General features: G+C 44.8%; 1 protein-coding gene and 1 pseudogene across 1 annotated transcript in view; both read right to left on the bottom strand.

Annotated features, from left to right (window-relative positions):
- LOC133373274 (protein HIRA) overlaps positions 1 to 27,110 on the bottom strand; it is a 58,158-nt gene extending 31,048 nt beyond the window's left edge. Inside the window, exons 1-9 of the mRNA XM_061602801.1 lie at positions 26,649 to 27,110; positions 15,739 to 15,801; positions 13,282 to 13,392; positions 11,380 to 11,470; positions 10,618 to 10,712; positions 6,864 to 6,959; positions 5,237 to 5,397; positions 2,429 to 2,596; positions 1,516 to 1,629 (exon numbers count right to left, since the gene is read on the bottom strand). Coding sequence (XP_061458785.1) covers positions 1,516 to 1,629; positions 2,429 to 2,596; positions 5,237 to 5,397; positions 6,864 to 6,959; positions 10,618 to 10,712; positions 11,380 to 11,470; positions 13,282 to 13,392; positions 15,739 to 15,801; positions 26,649 to 26,685 — 936 coding nt within the window. The 5' untranslated portion in view covers positions 26,686 to 27,110. The remainder of the gene's footprint in view (positions 1 to 1,515; positions 1,630 to 2,428; positions 2,597 to 5,236; positions 5,398 to 6,863; positions 6,960 to 10,617; positions 10,713 to 11,379; positions 11,471 to 13,281; positions 13,393 to 15,738; positions 15,802 to 26,648) is intronic.
- Positions 19,818 to 19,935, bottom strand: LOC133373621 (5S ribosomal RNA; annotated as a pseudogene).

Genomic DNA, 27,110 nt, shown 5'->3' with positions numbered 1-27,110 from the left:
ACTTGCTGCTGCTTGTTCTTACATGGCTAAACCATGGAACCAGGGTTTAATGCTATGTCTGAACCTGGCTTAAGAGATCTGGCTTATATCTAGGAGAATAATGAACCTTTGGGGATGAAACACCTTTATTTATTTAGGAGCAGGACCACTCAACTGGTAGATATTTAACAAGATTCTTTTGTTGAATAGGGAGGAGAATAATGAACCTTTGGGGATGAAACACCTTTATTTATTTAGGAGCAGGACCACTCAACTGGTAGATATTTAACAAGATTCTTTTGGAAGTGGGAAGTAAGTACACACCATGCCCAAATTAAGTCAAAGCACATCCTTTCATCCCAGCCATTTTGCCAGGGATTGCAAAGAGAGGGGCATGCATGCCACAAGCTGTCTACCCCAAATGTATCAAATATCCACAAATTTTAAAATTACAGCCGACTACGTTCCGGCTGCACATTCTCTGGGGTACTAGCCAGCGTTTAATGTAACTAGAAATGGATAGCTTACTCTGAAGGTAACTAATCCACAAACAGCAACTTTTCCTTTGGACGCTGCTATACACCCTTTGCACTGCTGACAGAAGATCAAATGACTAAAGAAAAACTAACACAAAAGTGGAAGTTCAGGAATGCTAAACCCCTGTTTGAATAACTAAACAAGCAGGGACAGACATAACATTCTCCAGGAGCAAGTATTGGCTTCTCTGCTGCAACTCTGCCTGCCCACTTCACTCTTCCACTGCCTTATATATAGGAAGGAACACAGGAACCTCCCTTCTATCAAATCAGAGCATTGATCCATTTGGCTCAGTACACTGTGTGGCAGTGGCTCTCCAGGATTTCAGGCAGGGAGTCTCTCCCAGCCCTACCTGGAGATGCCGGGGATTGAACTTGGGACCTTCAGCATGCAAAGCAGGATGCTCTACAACTGTGCTACAGCCCTACCTGCTCTACCTCTTACTCCTTCTAACTCTAACAGAGAATAATTCCCTCCCCCCCCCAATGCTCAGGCAGGCATTTTCCTTTCAACAAATATCCTTTTTCCGGGCACTTAGTATATTCACATAAATATTTGGTCACTTTTTTAAAAAAATGGAAAAGCTAGTTGTTGGTTTTTTAAAGTCTCAACAGGGTGGTTGGTGGTGGCGGTAGCGGTGTACTCTCCACAGCCAGATGGGAAGGTGGGAGAAAGGTCGCTGCATGATTGTAACCAGAGCTTGGAAAAGTTACTTTTTTGAACTACAAATCCCATCAGCCCAACCCAGTGGCCATGTTGGCTGAGGCTGATGGGAGTTGTAGTTCAAAAAAGTAACTTTTCCAAGCTCTGATTGTAACGAAGGCTGCCCAATCAGCACTCTGCACAGTCGCCTTAGAAGCATCCGCTCCTATGCTCTTCTGAAGGAGTTTGTACGAAAGGGGTTAACGCAGAACCACAGTGGGGCTCACCGCTCAAGGTACACATGCCTGCCTCAAGCCCGAGCTGGGCCATGCCAGCAAGAACAGAGCGCTTACTTACCCAGACAGAAAGAGACCGATCTTTACTGCCGACAGCACAGCAGCAATAAGGGTGGCTGGATTTGGTTGAGCTCCCATTCTTTTGCTTCTTTTTGAAGATTTTTGGATTGAATTTCTTAAAAAAAAAAAAGAATTGCCAGAGGGTCCTCTTAAAATCTTATTTAAGAAGCCAAGTTAACGTTCAAAGAAGGATCAGATATTCCTCGCTAGAACTGTATGTCAGGCATGACCCAAACAAAGAAGAAATTAAACTCTAAACAGACATGCCTATAAAATATATATATATATCTGGGATGCTTATAATGAAATGCTATTACTGCCCCCCCCCAAAAAAAGTTCTTTTGGTTCCTACAGCCTATCCTAACAACCCTCCTCCCCTCTTTCAAGACCTGGCTTATTAATTACCGCAGATGAGCACAATTGTCTCCTGTGCATGAGTTATCTTCTAAAAGCATTCCGCTTCACTTCTGTGTTCAGAAAGATCACCTGGTGAAGTTCTACTTGACACCACCCCTTACAGAATATCATATGGCAGTGACCTGAAAGCGGACATTTTCTGCTATTGCCCCTGCATTACGCCCTTCCCTCCGCCAGACATTGGAACCTGCCTTACACTGAGTCAGACCACTGGTCTGCCTAGCTCAATATTGTCTACACTGACTGGCAGTGGCTCTCCATGGTTTCAGTCAAGAGTCTCTCCCAGCGCTACCTGGAGTTGCCAGGGATTGAACCTGGGACCTTCTGGATGCAAAGCAGATGCTCTGCCACTGAGCCACGGCTCTTCCTCAATAAATATTTTTATTTTCATTATATTGGTTGTTGGTTTTGTGTTGTACGCCACTTATATATATATCTGTTTTAAAACTATATATAAAGCAGTTATACGTGCTTTTCAAGAAATGATACAAACTTACCACCACTGTCACTGCTTTGCGATGGCCGACAAAATCCATGTTGGTTTTCCATCCATCTCGCTCGATGATCTGGGCTGTGGGGCCAGAATTATTCATGGCATGTGCAGAGACGAGATAGTGCCCATCAGGTGACCAGCTGAGACGCAAAACGTGAGTCGTTCCTCCACACTGAAAAGTAAGGTTAGGCCACAGAAAGGACTAATCAAAAAGTTTTTCAGAACTTCACAAAAGATAAAACAGGCCAATCTGTCACCAAACTTCACCGACTGTCAAACACATGACTCAGCATCTGAGCGACTGTCAAACACATGACTCAGCATCTGAGCGACTGTCAAACACATGACTCAGCATCTGAGCGACTGTCAAACACATGACTCAGCATCTGAGCGACTGTCAAACACATGACTCAGCATCTGAGCGACTGTCAAACACATGACTCAGCATCTGAACGACTGTCAAACACATGACTCAGCATCTGAGCGACTGTCAAACACATGACTCAGCATCTGAGCGACTGTCAAACACATGACTCAGCATCTGAGCGACTGTCAAACACATGATTCACACGTGCCAAAGTCACCCAACAACTCTGGCTTCATGGACGGCATGTCCACCAATGGCAATGAACCATGTTGGCTATGTTCTACTTCCACTATCGGAGATGGCATGCCTCTGAATGCCCGTTGCTGGGAATCACAAGCGGGGAGAGCGCTGTTGCACGTGGGTTCTGCTTGTGGGCTTCCCATAGGTGTCTGGCTGGCTGCTCTTGAGCACAGGATGCTGGCCTATATTGATCTTTGGCCTTATAAGGCTCTTCCTAGGTTCTCACGGCTTTACATGAGCACTGACATTACACTTTTATAACTTCATAACTTCCCTGGTTGAAAAGTTATACATGAACCCCCAGTTTTAAAATGCAGCAAACTGAGGAGGGGGATATTTAATTAAAAAGCTAAGGGTGGGAGAGAGAATAAACACACACACACACAAATGGACCAATGAAAGGAACAGAATGCCACAACAAGCTCCGTTTGGACGTGTTGGCATCTGAATGAAGAAGGCATAAAAACAGTCAGTCGCTACGGTTCGGTTCAGATGAAGAATGAACCTGGAAACAGTGATGCCGTTAGGTAATTTTAGACCAAGAGCTTAACTGCTGTGCATCTTTAGATGACAAGGTGTATTGCTTCACATAATTTAAATTTAAACATAATTTGCTGTGTTTGGGGATATCTGCTCAGTCTTCTGAGTGGGGCCTAAACGTCTGCTCCAAAGTCATACTCCAATGGAGGGCTTCACGCTTTCCCATTTCACTGTGCAAGCTGCAATTCCCTCCTTCTCTCTGGGTTGCAGCATCTGAACGGGTGAACTATGGTTTGTGCTTGTCTTGCAAACCAAAACTGCCAAACAGGAAGCCCTTAATTTCTTCATCTGAAACTAAAGATTAAATGGCACCTTCCATCCCCTCAGCTGGGACCATCTGGAACCATTTGGTTCGTCTCCTCCCTTAACTGTCATCTGCAGTTCCATTATGTATCTTCACGATACTACATCATGAAAGATGCCACCTTGAATTTCCTTGTCGTTTTCTTCTCTCTCCGTGTCATTTTCCCTTTTGTGTCGTGTCTCTTTGCCATTATATAAACTGTAAACCGCACTGAGCACTTTGACAGAAGGGAAATATATAAATGTGAGTCATGAATAAGTACGTCCAATGCAGTTTCCTCTCTAAAAGGAAGTTGTATAGCCAGAAACCTCTAAGAACATAAGAGCAAACTAACAGATCAGGCCAAAGGCCCATCTAGAAAACATCCTGGCCTCACCGTGGCCAACCAGATGCCCGAGGAAGGCCGCAAGCAGAACCTCAGCACAAGAGCGCTCTCCTCACTTGTGACTGGCAGCAGGTAGCAGTCAGAGGCATACCATCTCCCAACTGTGGAGGCAGGGCATAGTCATCGTGGCTAGTAGCCCGATAGCCTTGACCTCTGTGCATTTGTCTAATCCTCTTTCAAAGCCATCCAAGCTGGGGGCCATCAGCACCTCTTGTGGGAGTGAATTCTGTCATTTAACTCTGCGCTGTGCAAAGAAGTACTTCCTTTGTCTGTCCTGAATCTTCTAACATCCAGCTCAGCTTCCGAAATTCAACTTCATAAAATAAGTTTCTACCATTATTCTGCCATTTTGCATACACCAGGATGAGAAGCCTCAGGCCCTCGGGTCCCTCCAGGTCTCTCTGTCTGGCCCTCTGGACTCTCCCCAGGCCACACCCTCAGTTCAGCCACACACCCTCTCCCCAGGCCACACCCTCAGTTCAGCCACATCCCCTCTCCCCAGGCCACACCCTCAGTTCAGCCACATCCCCTCTCCCCAGGCCACACCCCCGGTTCAGCCACATCCCCTCTCCTCAGGCCACGCCCTCGGTTCAGCCACACCCCTCTCCCCAGGCCACACCCCTCATCGACCCAGCTTCACACCCTCCTTGAGTGTTTTTGCCCGACTGGAATATGTTCTTGAACTTTGATAGTGTCTCTTGTTTGCTTGCACTGATGGAGGACAGAGAGCGGTGTGAGAGTGTGTGTAGAAACTAGCCTACTCTATGAAGGTAAAATGTACACCCGTGGTGGCTCCATCCACTTTTGCCTCTGGCCCCTCCTACCACCGGCAAGAGACCCTTGGAGGGTTGCCCAGAAGGGAAGGCAGCCTTCAGTCTGAAAAGTGCTGTTGTGTCTGTTCAGGGGATGACCTGTTAAGACAGTTACCATTGTTTTGTCTTCTGTTGCTCCGTGAGATCGCTAATGCAACACGTACCTCATCAAATGGTTTGGTAATGCTGGTTTCCAGTTGCCAATCCATGGTCCGCCATACCTTCAAGCTTCGGTCATCAGCTTGCGACGCAATGTATTTCCCAACTGGGTCCCAGGTGAGCCCCTTAACTAAGCCAGAGTGCCCCTTCAGAGTGGCAAGAATTTCTGCATGCAGCCAAGAGATTAAAAAAACATACGCACTGACTGTTAAGCATTTTCGGAAACGATTTCATTAGAGAAAGTTGAGATTTCAAAAGTCCCTCTCGGGGCATCACACTAATGAAAGCTGACAATGTCTTGGTACAAGCCGGTATTCAATCATGCTGAATTAAAGAAAGAAAAGACGCTCGTATACAAATGCAACTAGGAGGTATACGAAAATAATCCTGTAAAACTTAACAATTGCAAGATTGTGGAAGACAACACACTGAGAAACTGACAAGGCTATGGGAAGATCCACACCATACATTTCATAGAATCACAGAATAGAAGATTTGGAAGGGGCCTATAAAGCCATTGAATCCAACCCCCCGCTCAATGCAGGAATCCAACTAAAAGCACACCTGGCAGGTGGCTGTCCAGCTGCCTCTTGAATGCCTCCGGTGTTGGAGAGCCCACCACCTCCCTAGGTAATTGGTTCCATTGTCATACTGCTGTAACAGTTAGGAAGTTTTTCCTGATGTTCAGCCAAAATCTGGCTTCCTATAACTTGAGTTCATTATTCCATGTCCTACATGCTGGGATGATTCAGATCCTGGCCCTCCTGTGTGTGACACCTTTCAAGTACTTGAAGACTGCAAACATATCTCCCCTCATATCCAAATTAAAGCACGTCCAACCCACATGTAAAGCACATGCCTTCTCCCAAAGAACCCTGGGAATTGTGGTTTTCTCCTCACAGAGCTAAAGATTTCCAGAACCCTTAACAAACTACAGTTCCCAGGATTCTTTGGGGGGAAGTCGAATGCTTTAAATGTGCATTGGATGGGCTTTAAATATATGGTCTGAACTTGCACTATGCTAGTGAGCTCAGCATGATTCCTGAAGGGCATGCGCACTCATGCACATTGGGAGCCAAACAGTGCTCTGTGCAAATTGGGCCACCAAGTCATGCCTTGACTTAGTGAGAACAAGCAATCAGGTGGTTCCTGGGGTGAAGATTGCAGCCACTGCAACTCCTCTCCCGGTCCTACTGCTGCAGTGCAACCTAGATATAACCCATAGTTTGACTTAGGATTACATCCAAACACGGGTTCATGGTTTGTCTCCTCCAGACAAACCATGAGTGGTAAACCAAGAACAAACCTTGGTTACAGGCTTGTAGGTTGTCTGGAGCGAGACCAACCATGAGCCTGGGTTCGAACATGATGCTAAGCCAAACCACAGTTTAAGGCTTGGATAGCACAGCAGTAGCAAGACTGGGAGAGGGCACGATCTTTGCTCTGGGAGCCTGCACGTTGCTCATTCACACTAAACCGTGGCTTGGTTCAATACTATGGGTGTACTGGGTTGTTTGGAGAGTAGTTTTTTGTTTTGTTTTTAAGAAGTTTGCCACATCAAGCAGCTGCCATCAGTGAAACAGAACAATTGCCTCTTGTCGCTCAGAATTCTATCAGTACTGTACATTATACCTGGGAATTTGACAGCATTCCAGATGACAACAGTGTTATCCACACTGCAAGAGGCCAGCCAAGCATCATGGGGAGACCATGCCACGTCCATAACATCTATTAAGGAATACAAAAAAACCTTCCAGTAAACAAGGTCCCAGGGAAAACAGAAAACCAGACACCAGTCAATTTGATAGGTCCCTTTGTGTTCAGAGAACAGAAACACACAGCCTACCTAACCATAAGTAAGATTCCATAGTCAAAGGGTCTATATGAGTATATCTACATGAATTGTTTGTTCAAGAAAACTTATTTAAGACATTCTGTGTTGCAGTACCCTTTTCCAGTCACTGCTGCCTTTTTAGTTTTTGTTGTGTATTAATTGTTTGCTATTGCAAGTTATCTTGGAGGGCTGCTGTCAGGCAGAAATAAATATAAATAAATAAAAACACATAAGACTTGAATATCAAATAAAAGAAATGAACATTACTCATCTCAAAGAGATGCTTCATATCGATCTTTTTCTAACAAAAATGTATGTGCAACTAGCAATCCAGAAAATGATTTTTCAGTTTTTAAAATTTCATACGGTTCTTATGAAATATCCTATCATGAATACTCTGGTGTATTTAGCACACTACCTTATAAATAAAATAACCTTAAGAGATATCCCTTTGGAAGAGTGTTCTGCCAGTTTCATTTTCCATTAAGTATTTTTAATGCATCTCAAAGTAGGTTAGAAAGTATCTAGAGAACAATGCTATCAGTTAAATACAAGCAAAACTCCATGCTTCTAAAAGTTACATTATTTTGTCCCATTCCCCATGACCCGATCAGAAGACAAAAGTTTAACTGAGACGGCACACAGAACCATTGCTTTCACTAGCCACAGTTCAGAACACTAACCACAGTTTAGAACACAAAGTTCAGCTTCTAAAGCTGGTGTAGGGAACCTCTGGTCCACCAGATGTTGCTGAACTACAACTCCCATCATCCCTAGCTATTGGCCATTCTTGCTGGGGCTGATGGGAGTTGTAGTTCAATAACATCTGGAGAACCAAAGGTCCCCCAAACTTGTTCTAATGGCTCAACAGGCAAATTATGGCTTAAAAACATCTTTCATTTTCTGTTCTCTTAGCACTTAGTTTCAAACACTAAGCACTTAGTTGGCACATTCACTCCCGTTTCCAAGAAGAAGTAGCCTCTGGCTGTGGTTTGTCAATCCATATATCATGCCAACCTCAATAATCATTTGACACAAATATCTAAACTGAGCCTTAAGCTTCTGACTAAAAAAATTAAGCATTCATGTGCTTGATTTGTCATCACTTGAAGCATATTATATATTTACATTGACATTTTGCAGGGTTTTTTTCCTCTGACACTTCCAAGTTGCCTTTTCATAAACCAGCTCCAAAGGTTAAATGTGCAGAAACACACTTTGCATCCAACTAATTACACAGTAAACGCAGGACATGATCTCCGATAAGCTTGCCATGCAACATCACTCACTTAACCATCCAAAGTGACATATGGACCCATTTCACTGCTGTCTGCTTCAGGAGTGGGTAGCTTAGGATCTACTGTTAAATCTGAATCAGTAGATCAGCACATATTAGGGACTGTACCCAGCATTCTCTGTCCGCTGGTGCAAGGGGTTTATTTATTTATTTATTTATTATTTAATTTAATTTATATACCGCCCTAAGCCCGAAGGCTCTCTGGGCGGTGTACAAAAAGATAAAAAATCAAGCAATGTATAAATACAATAAATACAATAAATCAAGAAAACAAAACAAACAAACAATAAAAGAACCAAACAACATCCAAAATACAAATAATGATGAAAATGCTATTAAAACACACTTTAAAATGCCTGGGAGTATAAAAAGGTTTTCACCTGGCGCCGAAAAGATAGTAGCGTCGGCGCCAGGCACACCTCATCGAGGAGGCTGTTCCACAGTTTGGGGGCCACCACAGAAAAGGCCCTGGTTCTAGTCACCACCCTCCGAGCTTCTCGATGGGATGGCACTCGGAGGAGGGCCTTAGATGTTGAGCGCAGTGTCCGGGTAGGTTCATATTGGGAGAGGCGGTCCACCAGGTATTGCGGTCCCATGCCGTGTAGGGCTTTATAGGTCAAAACCAGCACTTTGAATCTAGCCCGGAAACAAACAGGAAGCCAGTGCAGACGGGCCAGAACAGGTGTTATATGAGCGGACCTTCTGGTCCGCGTCAGCAATCTGGCCGCTGCATTCTGGACTAGTTGTAGTTTCCGAACAGTCTTCAAGAGCAGCCCAACGTAGAGCGCATTGCAGTAGTCCAGTCTAGAAGTTACCAGAGCATGAACAACTGAGGCGAGGTCGTCACTGTCCAGATAGGGACGTAGCTGGGCTACCAGGCGAAGATGGTAGAAAGCATTCCGTGCCACCGAGGCCACCTGGGCCTCAAGTGACAAGGAAGGATCAAAAAGAACCCCCAAGCTACGCACCTGTTCCTTCAAGGGGAGTGTAACCCCATCAAGAACAGGATGAACATCCTCCATCTGGGCAGAGAAGGCACTCACCAACAGCGTCTCGGTCTTGTCTGGATTGAGCTTCAGTCTGTTAGCTCCCATCCAGTCCATTATCGCGGTCAGACAGCGGTTTAGCACGTTAACAGCCTCACCTGAAGAGGATGAAAAGGAGAAATAGAGCTGCGTGTCATCAGCGTACTGATGGCAACGCACCCCAAAACTCCTGATGACCGCACCCAGCGGCTCCATGTAGATGTTGAAAAGCATGGGGGACAGTACCGATCCCTGCGGGACTCCACAATGGAGAGTCCAGGGCATCGAGCAATGTTCCCCAAGCACTACTTTCTGGTGGCGACCCACCAAGTAGGAGCGGAGCCACTGCCAAGCAGTACCCCCAACTCCCAACTCCGTGAGTCTTCCCAGAAGGATACCATGGTCAATGGTATCAAAAGCAGCTGAGAGATCAAGGAGAATCAACAGAGTCACATTCCTCCTGTCCCTCTCCCGACAAAGGTCATCATACAGGGCGACCAAGGCTGTTGGGGATATTAGGCTGCTGAGATGATGAAAACTGGGGGGAGAAGAACGGGAGCAGATTTTTGTGTGACAGGACTGTTTGCTTCTGACACTGAAACAAACTCTTGGGCTGACCATAAGCTCAGATGCACCCTGTTCCTTAATCCTATGTTGCCCTCTCCAAAGCCACTATTTTGCACCTGCCCTGGTTGGTGAATCTCAGGATTCTAGTAAATACACAAAGTAGATCCTTGCAAGAATGATGTCTGCCTACATTGGTCTACAGAGATATTTTATTTAAATGATGTTTCTCTAATCTGTATTCAGGGAGGTTAACAATAAAAAGTCAACAACTATAGATCATAAAATACAAATCCATTTGCACCGTTCCTAAGATGGATACAAGCATGCTGCTCTGTGCTGTGCATAACTTTGCAGCTTTGCATTTGCAACAGCCCCTGCAATACCACCTTGCAAGTGTCTGAAAATACAGAGCAAACTGAATGACTATGTAGTGAGCTTGTAGGGTTTGATTCTTAATATTTACTGCCTTTTATCTACCCAGCTATTAAGTGAATCCCTAAATAACCGCACTGAAGTAGTGCAATGAAAAACAGCACAGACCATTCCACTGGGTGCCAAATACCATCTATCTAAACAGGCCAGATAACAGGGAGTGAACTTTGGATGGGTCCAGAGATCAAGTAACGCACTGTGATCATCTTCCAGAGTTTCAAACACACTTACCCCCTGAATGGCTTCTAAGGATTGAGACGCATCTCCATTGTTCTACGTTTGCAAGTTTACTGCTGGAACCAAACACTGTGCTAGGTCCAATATACCTATTGAAGATAGGGAAAAGTCTTGGCAAAAATAATCATATTGCAGAATTCTATTTGAAGACCATCCCAACAGCTGAAATAAACTTTAGAATACAACAACTCCCCACCCCAACTCCACATTCAGGAGAAAAAATGTAACAACATGTGGAGATTTTTAAAATATCATACAGGGACTATTTTTTAACAATTATTTAAAAGCATTTCTAAACCACTAATTTTTTAAAAACCTCTACACAGATTTCATACAATGTACTATATAAGAACAATATCAATTAAAACAAAAGCACATCCTAAAACAACATTAAAACATATACAAACAAATAGAACAGAAATTCAGGGGATTTATACACATAAATCAGGGTCTAATCTTATGAATCAGGGAAAGCCTGGGTGAAAAAATGTAGCTCTTTTTGTATTCTATAAAATAGGTGTGGGGAACCTTTGGCCCTCCAGACGTTGCTGAACTATAACTCCCATCATCCTCACTTGCTAGGGCTGATGAGAGTTGTAGTTCAGCAACATCTGGAGGGCCAAAGGTTCCCCACACCTGCTATAAAGCATTTACACAACTCTAGAGATAAGAAACAGGGAACAATTCAAGAGCAACTCAGAGAACAGGCAAAGATCTAAAATGAGTTGGGGGCAGGATGGAGATGGAAATACTTACGCAGCTCTCTTCCAAACCATGATCAACTTGTCATCTCCGCCAGAAGCCAGATACATGCCATTGTTCGACCATCGTACACAATTCACACATGCTAGAATTGAGAAAGAGGGGAGGGGGGAAAAAGAAAAAAGGAAGACAATTATTATACTGATGACTGTCAGGATAGTTTAGCATTCTCTGAATGGGTTCACACCCTTCGTAATTTTCTGTATGCTGCAGATAACTGTAGAGGTGCTGATCTCAGCTGTAACAACAGATTATGTTTTTGCCTGGGGGGGGGGAGAATTCTTACTAAAGACCATCATCAAGTGATACTGTCTTCATCAAGGATGTAAGGAAACAAAGGGTCTGCACCCATCAAACAGTACAAGAGCACTAACTATGACTGCAGAGGGGGAAAAGTGCGATAAAGAAATCAAACGCACACGTACGTACTTCAAACAACGCTTTTCTTCAGAGATATTTTATACCAATAAAACGAGTATTTAAAATAGTGTTTATATACTTATTGTTTTGAATTTTTGCTTTTCTGCCTGTAACAATCAAAGCAGCTTATAAGATGAGAGTCATGGTATAAAGCAACCTATAAAACAATAATTCAGGAAACCAAATAAAAGAGTGGTATGTGTTTCAAAACAAAAACACAACCGCATCAGAAGCAAAGAAATAAATCATAATTCACTCAACAGCAATATGCTTGACTGAACAGGCAAGTCTTAATTGCCAATGACAGACCCTAGTTGCTCCATAGCCTTGGTGCCTCCACTTAAAAGGCCCTGTCTTTTATACCCACCAACCTATCTTTTGTACTCACAGACATGTGATGGTGGTGGAAAGAGACCAAGGGCATAGATCTCACAACTTGGGCAGGTTCATATGGGAGGAAGAGGTGTGGAAAAGATACTAAATCTTTACAGCCTTCTGTTTCCTTAAAAATGAATGGGTCATTGAGTGAAGATTTCAGGGGGACAACTAAGGTTGTTGTTGTTGCTGTTGCCGTTATTATTAAAATGTGAAAGGATACAACCTGTCATTATAATACAACACACTCACCTCTAGACATCAGAAAAGGTATTTCTAAAAGGTGACACAAACAAGGGGAAAGGGGAAACATGAAAGAAGAGGGCTTGCTTGTTTTAACGCCAAACCATGGCTTAGCACAACATTTAAATCAACTTTCGTAGCCTGAAATCCTCCAATATGCAGTTACGGCCCAAGGTTCTCTGTGCCATTCTGTGCATCAGGAATAGGGAACCTTTGGCCCTCCAGAGGTTGCTGAACCACAACTCGCATCAGACCCAGCAAGCACAGCCAATGGCCAAGGATGACGGGAGTTGTAGCTCAGCAACCTATGGAGGGTCAAAGGTCCCCCAAACCTGCCTTATCCTTTACTGGCAAACAGGCACCAGAGCATTCTACAGCATGAATTGGCAGAAGGTAGACTGGGATGTACTGGCAGGTCCCCAGTAGACCGTCAAGGATTTCTGACTCCCAATTATTTAACAACAGCAACAACAAAAGTAACATCCCCCACCCTTAAATTATACTGTTGATATAATGAGAACTGTGGGGGCAGAGGAGGGTTAGCCAATAGTGGATTTCTGTGTGGAAACTCTATCATTTCTGGTACTAAAAATCATCCAAACAAATCGCAGGAGTTGTATCCAACTCTGTTCTGCTCAGAGTAGACCCAATGAAACTAATGGTCCTGAGTTAGTCATGTCCACTCATTTCAATGGGTCTATTCTGAGTAGGGCAAGCATTGGATGCAACCCCCACTCTCAAAATTCTTTGATCCTTGCTATAATCTATTGCACCCGACTCTACCTTGGTGGATCTCAGAGTTCTACTAACTAGACCCAAGAAGCCCAAAGTCTACCTCCCTCCCCTCTTCTACAGTACCTAAATGATTGTCCATCTGACAGAGCATCTTGGGCACATTCTCATTCTTTTCGTCTTCCTCTTTGAGGACAGGAGACATGTTCCATATCACAACTTTCCCAGAATCCTGCCCTAAGGACAAAGACAACATACTATTCAGAGAAAAGCATTCTGTTTTCAGAGAGCATTAATTATCTACATGCCACCATGATGATGATAAAATACAAAGATTTACAGTGCAACTATGTGCCACTGAGTTCAAGGGGACTTATTTCCAGAAAAGACTGTATAACATTGCAGCCTAAAAGCCTCTTACATGACTTTGTTGGCATAGCATCCAACTGGAGTTTCATTCAAACGTATTTGGCTAATTTGTTCTTGGCTTTAGGACACTAAACAGTCTACACAAATAAACAAAGCTTGCAATCCAGCCCATAGCTGTAGATGCGTATGATTTGCTAAAAAATCAACAGGGCTTAGGGGATTGTGCAATGTTGTGCGTTGGATTCCAGGTGAAATCAAAAACATAAAAGAACATCATATGGAGACAAATAGCTAGACTGATGACCAAAACTTAAAACCTAAGAAAGAAAAATGGCCAAGGGGGTTTAATTCAGATTATCAGATGCCACTCTTCATAACCAAGCAACAAAGTTGTTGATTTGGTTAAGAGAATGGGCAGCTCTGCTAACAACAACAAAAAAAGTAAGGAAAGGAACCAATTTAGATAATGTTATAAAATTACACATTTTAAGTTATGCTGAGCAATTCCATGTTTATTGTAAGCTAGCTAAACGCCTTCCATTTGTGGCAGGGATAACGTGTATAAAGAAAAGGCCTATATAAGCCAGGCTGTTTTGTGGATCTAGCTGTCAGGTTTTTTTAATTGATTTTTTGCGTAGTTATAGATTTTTAATTTTTTTCTGTAACTTTAAAATTATGTCACATGCTACTCTGAGCACTGCGAATGGAGACTTAAAGTACCTTCAGGTAACAGGGGAGAACCTGAACTTTATTAGTTGTCTAATGAACATGCATTGCTTGGCATAATTTTTAAAAATGTGTGATTTAATAACATTCTGTTGTTTCTTTCCTTTTCTTGCTGCATTTACATTGACAATAAGTCTCTGTGAAGAGCCCACATGCACTGCCCAGTCTCTCACACACATATACATACAGCAAGGGTGTTCACACATTAAACAAATGTTCAGATAAGCTGAACATTTATGCAGTTATTCACATGCTAACATTGAATGAGTGTCCAGTTTGCACACATAGTTGATTTGTACAGCTCAACAAGTATACACTTAAACACATGTGAACTGAGAGCCTGCACCATGTTCAATATGATGTGTGAGCCTCTACTGGAGGCATTCATATCACCCAGTGTGGAGTGGAAGTACCTATCTGTTTATGGAACATTTTTTAAAAAGTCATCCAGTATGGCAAGGGAAGGCATCAAGTTTTGTCCCTACTGTAGTGTTGCTGATCCCTTCAATTTCTACTGCAGAAGGAAAATGGTCGTTTGCCCAATATCTGTGATTCTTTCCCCCCCAAAGAATCACTGTGATTCTTTCCCCCCCAAAGAATCACTCCCTTACACACACACACACACACCATGATTTGTGCAGCTCTAACAACTCCTCACCATGTGAAGGTTAATATCGTCAGGAGCCAAAGATCTGAACTAGCCCTGAAGTCATTCAAACAGCAACAAATGAAGCTGATTATATAGTAATTTAAGGAAGAAATGCATTAATATAAAATATTGAGCATCAACAGAAAAATAGGAGTTTCAAAATATCGGCAGCAAGAGTCTCGTCTGCAGTTTGGACAGCATAGTAAACCATGGTTCACTCCTGCTTTGCTTCTCCCATAGCACAAGGGAGAGCAGCAAACCATGAACCCTGGCTTACTTTTACATCCGAGCTGGAAACAGCGGTTTGTTTCACTCCAGCAAATCACTATTGGTAAGCTGAGAACAAACTATGGCTTACCAATCATAGTTTAAGTAAAGCAGATGCCTGGTTCAGACATAATGCTAAGCCATGAGCCATAGTTTGTTACTTCCGCATGAGTGAGACGAAGAGCGAAGCAAGAGCCATTTGCACATTCACAGTAAGCCATGAACTACTTTGATGTACTAACACTGCTACAGCAAGCTACACTGAGCCCAAGGAAGAAAGCAGGGTAGAAGTTACCTAAATAACTCTAATTACACAAGACTCAAACATATGAAAAGTATTTGCTTAAAGAAGGGCAGGTAAATTGGTCTTAACAAATTAACAAATTTTAATAAATGGCTTATGCACTTGTTATTTTGTGTCAAAACCCAAAGATGGGAGATATTGCAATGTGTGTCATTCCAACAGCCACATACATAAACAGCCCCTTTCTCTTTGGTGTTTATATGCTCTAGGATCTCATTTGCAGTAAACTAGTAATCAATACAGAGTTTTCAAAAGAGGATAAGCCTACCTTGCCCTCCAGTTGCAAACTTGGTCCCATCTGGATGAATGTCAACTGAAAATATCGGCTTCCCTGAAAAACAGTAAGAGCAACAGACTCTCATGAGTTGGCGCTTTGTGGGAGGAGGGCCGCCGAGTACATGAAGTTAATTAGGAACCATATTTCTTCTTGCAACTCAAAAATCACCTACTGATGCTCTCCAAGGTGCAGCGCAGTCAAAGCCAAACAGCGAGCCAGCACAACTGAGCATAGCTTCTGAAATTCGTTCTGAAATCAGGCATCATTTCAGCAACTGAATGATGGCAGGTATTATAAAGCGGTATTCTTTAAACGTTTATACGCCTTCCATCTTGACAGATTCCAGAACAGGTTGCAATAAACACAACACAGCATAATCTAATAAAAGCAACAGAGGATATAAAACCATTTCAAAATGCACCAATTAACAGTAGCCAGAAAAGGGCCTCATCGTAGGAAGCTGCCATACTGAGTCAGGCCATTTGGACCATCTAAGACCAGTACCAAGTGGCAGGTTTATTTATTCTGTGCCATTTTGTGTACATGATGCTTCACAGTGAACAGGTTTCACCCTTCCCCAAGGAGCTTACAATCTAAAAACAGACACAGGGATTCAAAGTAAGCGTGTGTGGCAGAAGAGTGGAGGAGGATGGGAGAGAAGGAACATGGCAAAAGCGTTACCCGCACAACTTTTTTTTTTTTAAAAGAACGCAACAAATGCTATTTCAATGCAACATCAGCTATTTGTATTTTGCTAAGATAAGACAATGGGTTGAATCCAGTGGTGCTCTGACATGTAGAAGACATTTTTCACTCGTGGACAGGCCAGAGGTCACATTCACAACTCGCTCTTGCTTCACTCAGTGCCCCCCCCATGCACAATTCCCTAGGGATTGAGCACCTAGTAACAGATGTATCTATAAAGGATGTAAAAATGCTGGGGTTACTGTGATTAGTTGTCTGGGAACAGCAAGATAAGGCATGGTATATGCAACATGTTCTCATAACATTATTTGCAAACTGATAGCTTTCGGAAGGATTTTAGCTTCTTGCAGGAGATTGTACTTGATGAACTATAACCCCCCCCCCACTCCTAGAATTTGATCTTCTGAATACAAAGCCTGTGCTCAACCACCCTGAGCTATGGCTTTTCCCCATATTCAGTAGGTACTTGCACTATACCCTTTTAAGTGACAAACAAAAACGTTTTTCTAAAAAACACCCAAGCTTCTAGCAGTATTTGACTGGTTTTCACTGTGATTTCATTTTATCTGCCATTTTACTGGATGCCGTTTGGAGAGTTTTATACTTTCTGTGAAATTTGCTTTTAATTAATTTTTTGCGAGTCAACTTTTGAACCAATGTTGTGGTGGAAAGGCAGGATATATATGTTCTAAATAAACAAATATTGACACAACCATTCTTGCCACCAACCACTTGGTAACATCCCCCTTCTGATGTTAAGCTTGGGGATGGCCAAGTTACAGCCTTGGGACTTCATGAACTTCCTCACTCAGAGTGGTGCATTGGGCTGCATTAAAAAATCCTGAAAATCACAGCTAAAAAAATATGACGGAAGCCTCTAATGCAGAGATGGAGAACTCCTGACCTTGAGGATGTTTTTGGATTCCAACTTCCATCAGCATTAGTCAGCATGGGCAATGGTCAAGGATGATGGGAATTGGAGTCCAGCAATCGCTGGAGGCTCCTTACACCTGTTCTAACATAATGTGGTGGTGGGCAAACAGCAGCTCAAATTCATTTTTAAATACCTACAGTACTGATGGATATTGCATTTTATAGTAGCATTGTTTGAATTTGACAGACTGCAAATTTTAATACAAGAAAATGCAATATAAGAAACAAAAGCAGCAATAAAGATAATTTTAAAAAATCATACAGCACCTAGCACAGCACAATCACTACAAGAGGCAGAAAAATCATGAAGTACTCCGTCAAGACCATCAGCAATTTTCAAGTGGTCTGTAGAACATTCTCACACCTCAAGGATTTCTCCCTTCAGTCTTTCCACATCTTGTTCTCTCTTCCTACAGCATTTGAGAGCTACGGTCGCTGCCTGAAGACAGATATATGCCATCATTTCCTACTGGCATCCTCTTACAGTCAGCTCTGCCAGCCAACTACACTACAATTAGCATCCTTATGAACAAGTTGTCTAGTTATAGTAATCTCCCTAATGACAGCTTGCCTTGGTTTGGACTGTTTGCGCAGAATGTTTGGGCCAAAATGCTCTGCAACAATCCAAGCTATGCTGTTCTCGCCCAAAGGCACACTACACAAGTACCAAACACAACAGGAAGTTCCGCTGCAGGAACTGGCCTTCAACCTTTCATTTTCCCCTAAAGCAAGATCAATGGCCCTAAGGTACACATTCCAAAGTACTATGGCCTAGGATGCTCTCCATTACATTACCTTTGCAATGACCAAGTTTCCCTCCTTTGAAGGGGCTGTGACCAGGCTTAAATTAGCCTTCTGCTATCAGCACATAGAAGTGTACATTGGCATTCAAGAAAGGCACACTCTGAGCTAAGGTGGGTCATCCTTTCTGTATATATGTTTAGGTTTTTGTTTTTAGGAGAAGAAGACAGATAAAAACATGCAATAGAAGAATAAGCCCTTTTACCCTTAATACTGCTGCAGCAAATGGAATTTCAGCAGGGACAGCTTTTGTCCTGTTTAACAAATTGTACCTACCAAATCTATACAACCACAAGAAGAGAAGCACAGTGTGCCGCCTTCTACTGAGTCAGACCATTGATCCATCTAGCCTTCTCCAACCTGGTATATCCTGCAGATGCCTTTGGACTCCAAACCCCATCAGCCCCAGCTGGCACGGACAACAGGCAGAGATGATGAGAGTTGTAGTTCAAAATATCTGGAGGGCAACCAGGTTGGGGAAAGTTGGCCTACAATGGCTGGTGATAACTCCCTAGGGACCAGACAGGAGCCTTTCTTATCTCTGCCTGGAGACACCAGGGATTGAACCCAAGACCTTTTGCATACAGAGCACGTCCTCTACCACTGAGCTATGGCACACCCCCAATGTGGGCAATGTTGCTAAGAGCACTGGACTTTTGGGGGAGACTTCAGTTCAAATTTTCACTCCGAAGCTCACTGGGTGACTTTGGGCTGGTAAATGGCCCGGTTCACACGCAGCACAAAGCCAGGATTTAGCATTACATATACGAGTTTCTGCAAGCCTCAGCAAAGCCTCTCATGTTCTCCGTCCCTCCCATGTGGCGGCTAATTTCCAATGCAAAAATGCAAAAGGATACAGGAGACAAAGAGCCTGACTCCCACCGACAGAGCATGAAAACACCACCAGCAGATCCTATGAAAAACATTTGTGGCACAGCATAATCCGCTGCTGTGTAAAAACAAGATCTGCACATAGTTGTACAACAGTTGGGAATAGGTTTACACAGTGGTTCCCAAACGTTTATCCCCCATGGACAACTTGAAAAATTGCTGATGGTCTTGGTGGACCACTTCATGGTTTTTCTGCCGGTTGTAACAACTGAAATGTGCTACCCTAGGTGCTCTATGATCCGTACGTGTCATTGCTTCTTTTACTGCTTATATTGCATTTTGTTGAACTAGAATTTGCATTCCATGGACTTCAAACTGTAATACAGTAACATGCAAAATAAGAAATGAAAAAAATAAAATGCCATTTTAAAATATTAATATTTAACGTGAACATGACATGGACCATCTGAGTGAAGTTCGTGGAGCACTCATGGTCCCAGATCAGTGTGAACCCCTAGATTGACAGACAGCAGAAGGAGAGTCTTGTGCAGCAAGAGAGGACTGATTTGCACCTTGTGTGGCCTACCTTTTTTTAAAAAATTACTACCACCCTCCAAAGTTTTTCACATATATAAAGGAACATTGCATACTCAGGATCTCTTCGCAATTGCAGCATAACTTCGTTGTTATATGCCTTCAAGTTGATTACGACTTATGGCAACCTTATGAATCTTTTTGGATATATTCATAAGGTTTTCATGGAGAGGTATTCAGAGGTGGTTGACCATTGCCTTCCTCTAAGCCTACAGCACCAGTATCCCCAGGCTATCTCCCATCCAAGTACTAACCAGGTCTGACCCTGCTTAGCTTCCGAGATCAGACAAGATTGGGTGTGTTCAAGATAGTATGGCTGTAGGCTGCAACATAACTAATCTGTGTCAATATAAAGGGAGAGTCTTGTGACACCTTTAACTAACAGACTGATGGTGGCATAACCAGGCCCTTCCTCAGTTGTCACCTTGAGCCATTTTTCTAGACTGTAAGTCTGTTGGGGCAGGGAAATATCCTCGCTCTCATTCTTTAAAAAACACCATGTACATGTTCCAATGTAGCATGTGGGAAAGTAGGTTGTTGCCTGTGAAAGCTCACGCCATTTTGTAATAAAAGGCTTATTAATTAGTTTCAAGGTACCGAACAGATTTCCCTTGATAGAAAACTAACACAGCTTTCTTATTATATAAATGTGCATGTACGGTGCTGTAAAAACAAACACCAAACAGAGCTTTGGTGTACTAGAGCTCCAAAGCATCAATCAGATGCATGGATAAATTATCTTGAATATGCTCCCCTGTTCAAATAGCCTAAGAAGTGCTGTGCTGGCCTAAGCCAAGGTCCACCCAAGTCCATCCTTATTTGCAAGGACAGCACTATCCACCAGGCAGCAGATGGCCCAGCAGACACTGGTCAGAGATTTACCTCCCTGTGTAGGCATGTCTGACTTGTGGGAAGCTGAAATGCAGACTAGCCCTTTGACAGCTATTGACACAGTATCTCAATTCTGCAGATGGGACTTTAGATGCAGCCAAGACAGGGATGTAGAAATGGGGGAAGAAGGTACCAGATGGAACTACCTGGTGAAATATGGGGAAAGTACCAAAGGTAACAAGGATGGCTGGGGCTGAAGATGCAGAATGAATGACGTCGTCTGTTTCCCCATAATCAATCACCTGGTGATCTCTGAAAGCAACAGATGCTGGAGGGCAAACGTGGCTGTCGCTCGTGGCTTCCGTGAAGCCACCACACAAGTCAATGGAACAGTACCTGCTCTGCTGACTTGCATTTTTATTTGCTTACTTTCAGCATAGGCAGCTCTAACAAATAATCAAGGTGGGCGGGAGGTTCCCACGGTCTCCTGGTCGCTACTTGAGGTCAACAGGCCAGTCACTCTGCTGAGTCCAGGCTTCCCCTTGATGGTTTGCATAACAACAACGCCCCTTCCATCTGCCTGGAACCTTGCTGCCTTCTCTTTTCTAAACTCTAACAGCGCTGCAAATGCAAAGTCGCTGATAAAATGAGGTTTCAAACTCACATTTATGATACTCGCTAAAGCAAAAACACGGCCAGATACTTCAGTGGGACTATTCCTAAACAGACTAAGGTGAGCGGCCTTTATTCACCCTCTACAACAGGGGTAGGGAATCTTTTTCAGCCCGAGGGCCGCATTCCCATATGGGCGACCTTCCAAGGGCCACGTCAATAGTGCGGAGAGTGAAAGGTAAAAGTGGGCGGAGCAACAAATGTAAATTTTACCTTCGAACAGTAGGCGACTTTCTGCATAAACTTGCACACCCCCTTTCTGTTCTCCATCTAGGCAACCAAGAGGCATAACCAGAGTTCAAGGATATGCTTCAGGAAGGGAAAAACACTCAAGGAGGGCACAAAACAGTGTGGCCTGGGAGGAGCCCCAAGGGCCAGTTAGAGGGGTCTGGAGGGCTGAATTTGGCCCCCGGCTAGGGCCCCCCACACCTGATCTACACAATATTCTCTCCTACTGTGCCATTTTTGCTTGTGCAATGCCTAGTTTTCAACAGGCATTGGACCCCTGGGCCACAGGGGACCATCTGATAGCTCAGGGTGTAGCACCTGGCTGAACACAAGCAAGTTTGGGTCTGAGCAGTGTCTGGATGGGAGACTGTCTGGCAAACTTATCCATGCTACCCTGAGCTCCATGACGGAAGAAAGGAGAGATATAAATGTACTAAATAAACACACTTGAAAAATATTCTTGTTACAAGTCATGCTAGTGTATGTGTGTGTATAAATGTGTGTAGTGTGTATGTGTATTTTAACAATGCAGTCCCCACCCCCAAGCTAGAAAATATGTTAAAATATGTATCCTTTCCTGTCATTGGCTAAAACATTTAAAGTTTACCAGTCCTCTTCAGAATGGTTACATTTTTGCAGGTTGGAAACTATGAAAACTTGCCACTTCTGGGAAAGGCAAGACAACTTTTTATTGGGACACTAAGGAGGACCAAAGCAATAAACAAACGACTTTTGAGTATTCTCAGTCTAAATTCTTAGCGTGATTAGGAAGCGATCATCAGTATTGGCAAGTTTGCCGAGTCTTTCAAAATCCACAAGCAACAGACCTCTAAAGCAGGGTTAACTCGACAAGGGGCAGTTCTGCTGGATCAGAGTAAAGATCCATCTAATTTGGCATTGCTTCCTACAATGGTGAAACAGGTGCAGGCTTCCCAGAGGTGAGCAGGGCATGAAGGTCTTAAGACTAGGGATGCCAACTTCTGTATTCTTGGCGGCAGCTGTCAATAAATCAAAGTATACTTTGCCAGACGACCCATCCTTTTAATAGGGTGGGTCAGGTTGGGCCTGTATCAGCCTCTACAGCAGGTGTGAGGAACTTTGGCCCGCCAAACATTGCTGAATTACAACTCCCATCATTCCTGGCCATTTGGCCATGCTTGCTGAGGCTGATGGGAGCAGCAGCTCAGCCACATCTGGAGGGCCAAAGGTTCCCCATACCCGCTCTACAATAAAGTTTTGAAATAGCTGTCAACTAGGAAATTATTTACAAAACACAGAGGAAAAAAAGATGCAAGATTAAAGTATGAAGCTCTTCCACAAAGTTTAGGGCTTCTGGTTAAATAAGTTTGCTTCCGAGGCCATCAATTCCGGGCTGTTTTCAAAGAGCCATTTGAAAAGGGCCAAACATTTGTCTTAGTTGGTGTTAAATATGGAACTGTGGACTAGATGAGGATAACTGTGGACCCTTGTGCTGCTAGCATTGCAGGATGTGGAGCTCCCATGCATATTGTATGTATCTATGGAACCCACTGTGGTGTAGTGGTTAGAATGTCAGAGTGGGGCCTGGGAGGCCAGGGTTCAAATCCCTGCTTGGCCATGAAGCTCACTGGGTGACCTTGGGCCTGTCACTGTCTCTCAGCCTAACCGACCTCACAGGGTTGTTGTGAAGATAAAATTGGGAGGGGTGGAACCATGTTTGTAAGCCACCTTGAGCTCCTTGGAGGAAAAGTGGGATAAATGAAAAAGTAAAGTATACACAAATAAATAAGTTTATTATTACATGTATATCCTGCCTTTCCTCCAAGGAGCTCAAGGCGGCATACAATCATGTTCTCCCCCTCCGGATTTTATCCTCACAACAATCCTGTGAGATAGGTTAGGCTGAGGAACAGTGAGCTTTATGGCTGAGCGGGGATTTGGACCCTGGTCTCCAAGGTCCCAGTCTGACACTCTAACCACTACACCACACTGGCTCAACAGCTAAGTACTCCGGGTGATGTACACGTGAACTTTTAAAAAGTTATACTCCACATCCTCAGTACAAGGGCTTTCCTATCTCTGTGCATTGGGTAAATAATGTCTAAATCAGACCTGGTCTCCTGCAATACAAAGGTTTGCTACTCAACCCAATCAACTTTACCTGGTCCAATAAAACCATTTCTTTACATCAGTGTTTCTCAATCGGTGTGCCTCCAGATGTTGTTGGACCGCAATTCCCATCTTTCCTGACCATTGGCAATGCTGGCTGAGGCTGATGGGAGTTGTGGTCCAACAACATCTGAAGGCACACCGGTTGAGAAACACTGCTTTACATCCTATCATCTAATTTACTTTAGAATAACAAAGCATGACCAGCCTTGGGAACTTCTCTGGCCGCTCTCTACCCTAAAGTGACAACAGTATTAAAAAAAAACAAGAGGTAGGTCCCTTCTTTAGCTTGACGCACATGCTCCCACAGTCTTATCTAAATAATAATCCGGCATTAAATATTTGTCTTCACAGAGATCACGTTCTCACAGAGTAGAGATGGTGAACTGGATCTGGAGGGAGGGCCCATCCTCTGGGCAAAGTATGACAGATAGGCAGGGCGACCCAGCTGAACAAAAGCAGAGCCTACAGGCAACTTGTAAAACACTGTGCAAAGCACTGAGCACTGGACTTTGCAAACCTTGACGAAGAGAGCAGAATAATGAAAAGTGCATTTTTTGAACAATCGTAACATTCAGAGAGCATATGTAAAGTTTCGAAAGCATTTTGGAAACATCATTATCTCAGTAATCCTCACAACAACAACCCTTCAAGGTAGGCCAGCAGTATATACTCACATTGAAAAAGAAAGCAGTGCATTGCCTAGGCGACCTAGTGAATTCCTGACTGCACACACATTTGATATGGCAACTTCCCTTGCTATTCCTAAAGAGAATATACCAAAGAAGACTCTGGAGAGTGGAAGGTAAGCGTCTCCCACTCATTATCACCATCCACCTCCCCATTTATTTAAAGTTGCAAGGAAAACAGGTGCCAGGCCTTGAGTCTTGAGTTCAGTGATAAGCACACAGGCTCTGCACGCACAGAAGGTTGAACTTGGCACCTCCAGTTAAGGATCCTCACCCACCTAAGCCATGAGAAAGATCAGGGACCCTGGGACACCACTGCCAGCCAGGCTAAACAATTACAATTCTGCATGGATAAATGGTCTGACAGGGTAAAGCAGAAATAGGGAACCTGTGGCCCTCCAGGCCCCCCTACCTGGCCCTTCCCGTTCTACCCAGGCCACACCCCCTCCCAAGCCACACCCCTCACCGGCTCTGATTTACACCCTCCTTGAGTGTTTTTGCATTGCTGGAAGGGCACGGCCTTGAACTCCGTAAACACTTCTTGCTTGCCTCGATGGAGGACCGAGAGGGGCGTACGAGTTGAATACCGTACAAAGTTAAAATTCACATTTATTGCTCTGTCTGCTCTTGCCTCTGGCTCTTTCTGTCACTGGCATTTGGCCCCCAGAAGGTTGTCCATAAGAGAGTATGGTTCTTGGGTTGAAAAAGATTCCCTACTCCTGGGGTAAAAATGTTTTAATGGGACTTTGCCCTGGGATGCATGCTGTGGCTCCTCAGCGACAAGGAATGGACCACTCTGCATATGCTCAGGGAGCCTCTGCTTCCTCAGCCCTAAAAACCTAAAGCACTGAAACACCAGAGTGCTGCTGCTGGTCAGAACAGACAACATTGACTCTAGTCTGACCAAGCACAAGTCAGATGCATAGGACTCTGTCCCGGAAGCCCCTGCCTGTCTCCTGACACGCTGAGGCGGCAACATTATGCACATTATCTGGGAGCAAGACCCACTTGCAGCTTAACCTAACTTACTTCTGCAAGCAATAGGGAAAACCCGTAGCTCAGAGGCAGAGCACCAGCTGTGCCAGCAGAAAGTCTCAGGTTCAACCCCTGGTATCTCCGGGAAGGGCTGGAAAAGTCAGCGTAGAAAACACTGAGCCGGATGGACCAACAGTTTCATCCAGCATAAGGCAGCTTCAAATGTTTCTAAGGCATAAGATGGCAATGCAAGTCTGGGTAGCTATTCAGCAAAGAGGAAAGAGGCACTTGACACATGTTCAGGGGCCCCATTACTTCAGTCCCAGGGCCCAAGGATTAAAGTGCTGAGTTGTTGGAGCTCCTGGCAGTCACGGAAGACAAGAGCTGGCAAATAGTGTATCACTATTTAGTGACTCAGTGTACGACAGGTTCATCGGAGTCTATCCTGACAGTCTTTACTTAGCTCCTTTGCATGTGTGTGTGGGGAGGGGGGCTATGTGCTGTGTGAGCATTGCACAAATGAAAAGAGGGGGCATTCTGCATATGCTCAGAGGCCTCCAGAGACCGCCCAATGAGTCCCAGGGCACAGTCTGAGAAGCCACCACAGCTAAGCCACCCTGGGTTCCATGGGGGAAGAGAGGTGGGGGGTAAATGAAAGGAAATAATACAAATAAAACTCTCATTCAGAGTTAAGACTGATTTGTTGAACTGTGCCCTGGAAACCGTTACCTGCTTCAAACACTAAGTGCATGGTGTATGCCTGACGGATACCTCAAGGATAAGGGAAAGGAGACACTCTGCAGATGCTCAGAGGCAGATCAACAGCCTGACTCAGTGTAAAGCATGTTCCCAGGAGTGTGTCCTGGAATACCCTCTACCTGCACTGGGGTTTCCACAGCGATGAAGAAAGGGATACTCTATATATGCTCAGAGACCCCTCATCTTCTCTAGAGCCCAAACGAGGATGCCACACATGCTCAGAGCTCCTCCTCCTCCTTTAAGGAGAGAATAGATGGGGGAAACTCTACACATGCCCAGAGACTTCTCAGCTCCTCTAGAGCCCAACTGGCATGCTGCAGATGCTCACACCTACTCCTTCTTGATTAGGACCTGTCTGAAAGGAGGAAGAGGACAGGTATTGGAGGGGGGGGAGGACGCACCCTACCCATAGATAGAGGAGCACCACCACCACATCTTGCAAAACCCGGCTAAGCACTCTGCACGTGCTCAGAGGCCTCTCAACTCTTCCGCAGCCCCACCGAGGTGGCTGCACCCACTCAGACCGACCCCTCTTCCTCCTTCAAGGCCTCTCTGCGAGGAAGAGGAGGAGAAGTAATGAGAAAGGGGGCAGCTCTACCCAGGCACAGAGGAGGAGGAGCGCCGCCGCCGCCGCCGCGCCTTGGAGAAACCTTACTAGAAGGACTCTGCACACGCTCAGGATCCCTCTCTCCCCTTCTTCGGGGCCCATTAGGAAGCGCAGCCTCGCCCGCTCACCATTGTGGTTGACCCAGGTCGGCTTCAGGAGCTTCATTTTCCTCCTCCTCCTCCTCCTCCTCCTCTTCTTCCTCCTCCTCCTCCCGCTGCTCGCGTGCCTGGGCCTCCGTGTTGAGGGCGGCTGCGGGTCGGGGCAGGCTCCGCGAGGCTGGCAAGGGAGGTGGCGGCAGCGGCGGCGGCGGGCAGGGCAGGGCAGGGCTCGGGAGTCGCTGCCGCTGCTACTGCTCTCAGAGCCGGCGCCCCACCGCCACGGGCTGCCCGCCTCCGCCTCTCCCTGTCCCGCCAGCCGCCTGCGCCGTCCCTTCCCTCCTCTCCTCCTCCTCACGGGAGCTCCATCCTTCTCGCCCGTCCCGCCAGCCGCCGCCGCTGCCAGCCCTTCTGCCTCCTCCCGGCCGCATCCCCCTCTCCCGGCGGCTCCCCGGCAACGCCGGAAGTCAGCGGAGGGCAACGACCTAAGCGGCC

This window comes from Rhineura floridana, chromosome 19 (genome assembly GCF_030035675.1).
Source record: "Rhineura floridana isolate rRhiFlo1 chromosome 19, rRhiFlo1.hap2, whole genome shotgun sequence".
Lineage (NCBI taxonomy): Eukaryota > Metazoa > Chordata > Lepidosauria > Squamata > Rhineuridae > Rhineura > Rhineura floridana.
Note: the sequence above shows the minus strand (reverse complement) of the source record. Positions and strands in the feature narration are given on the sequence as shown.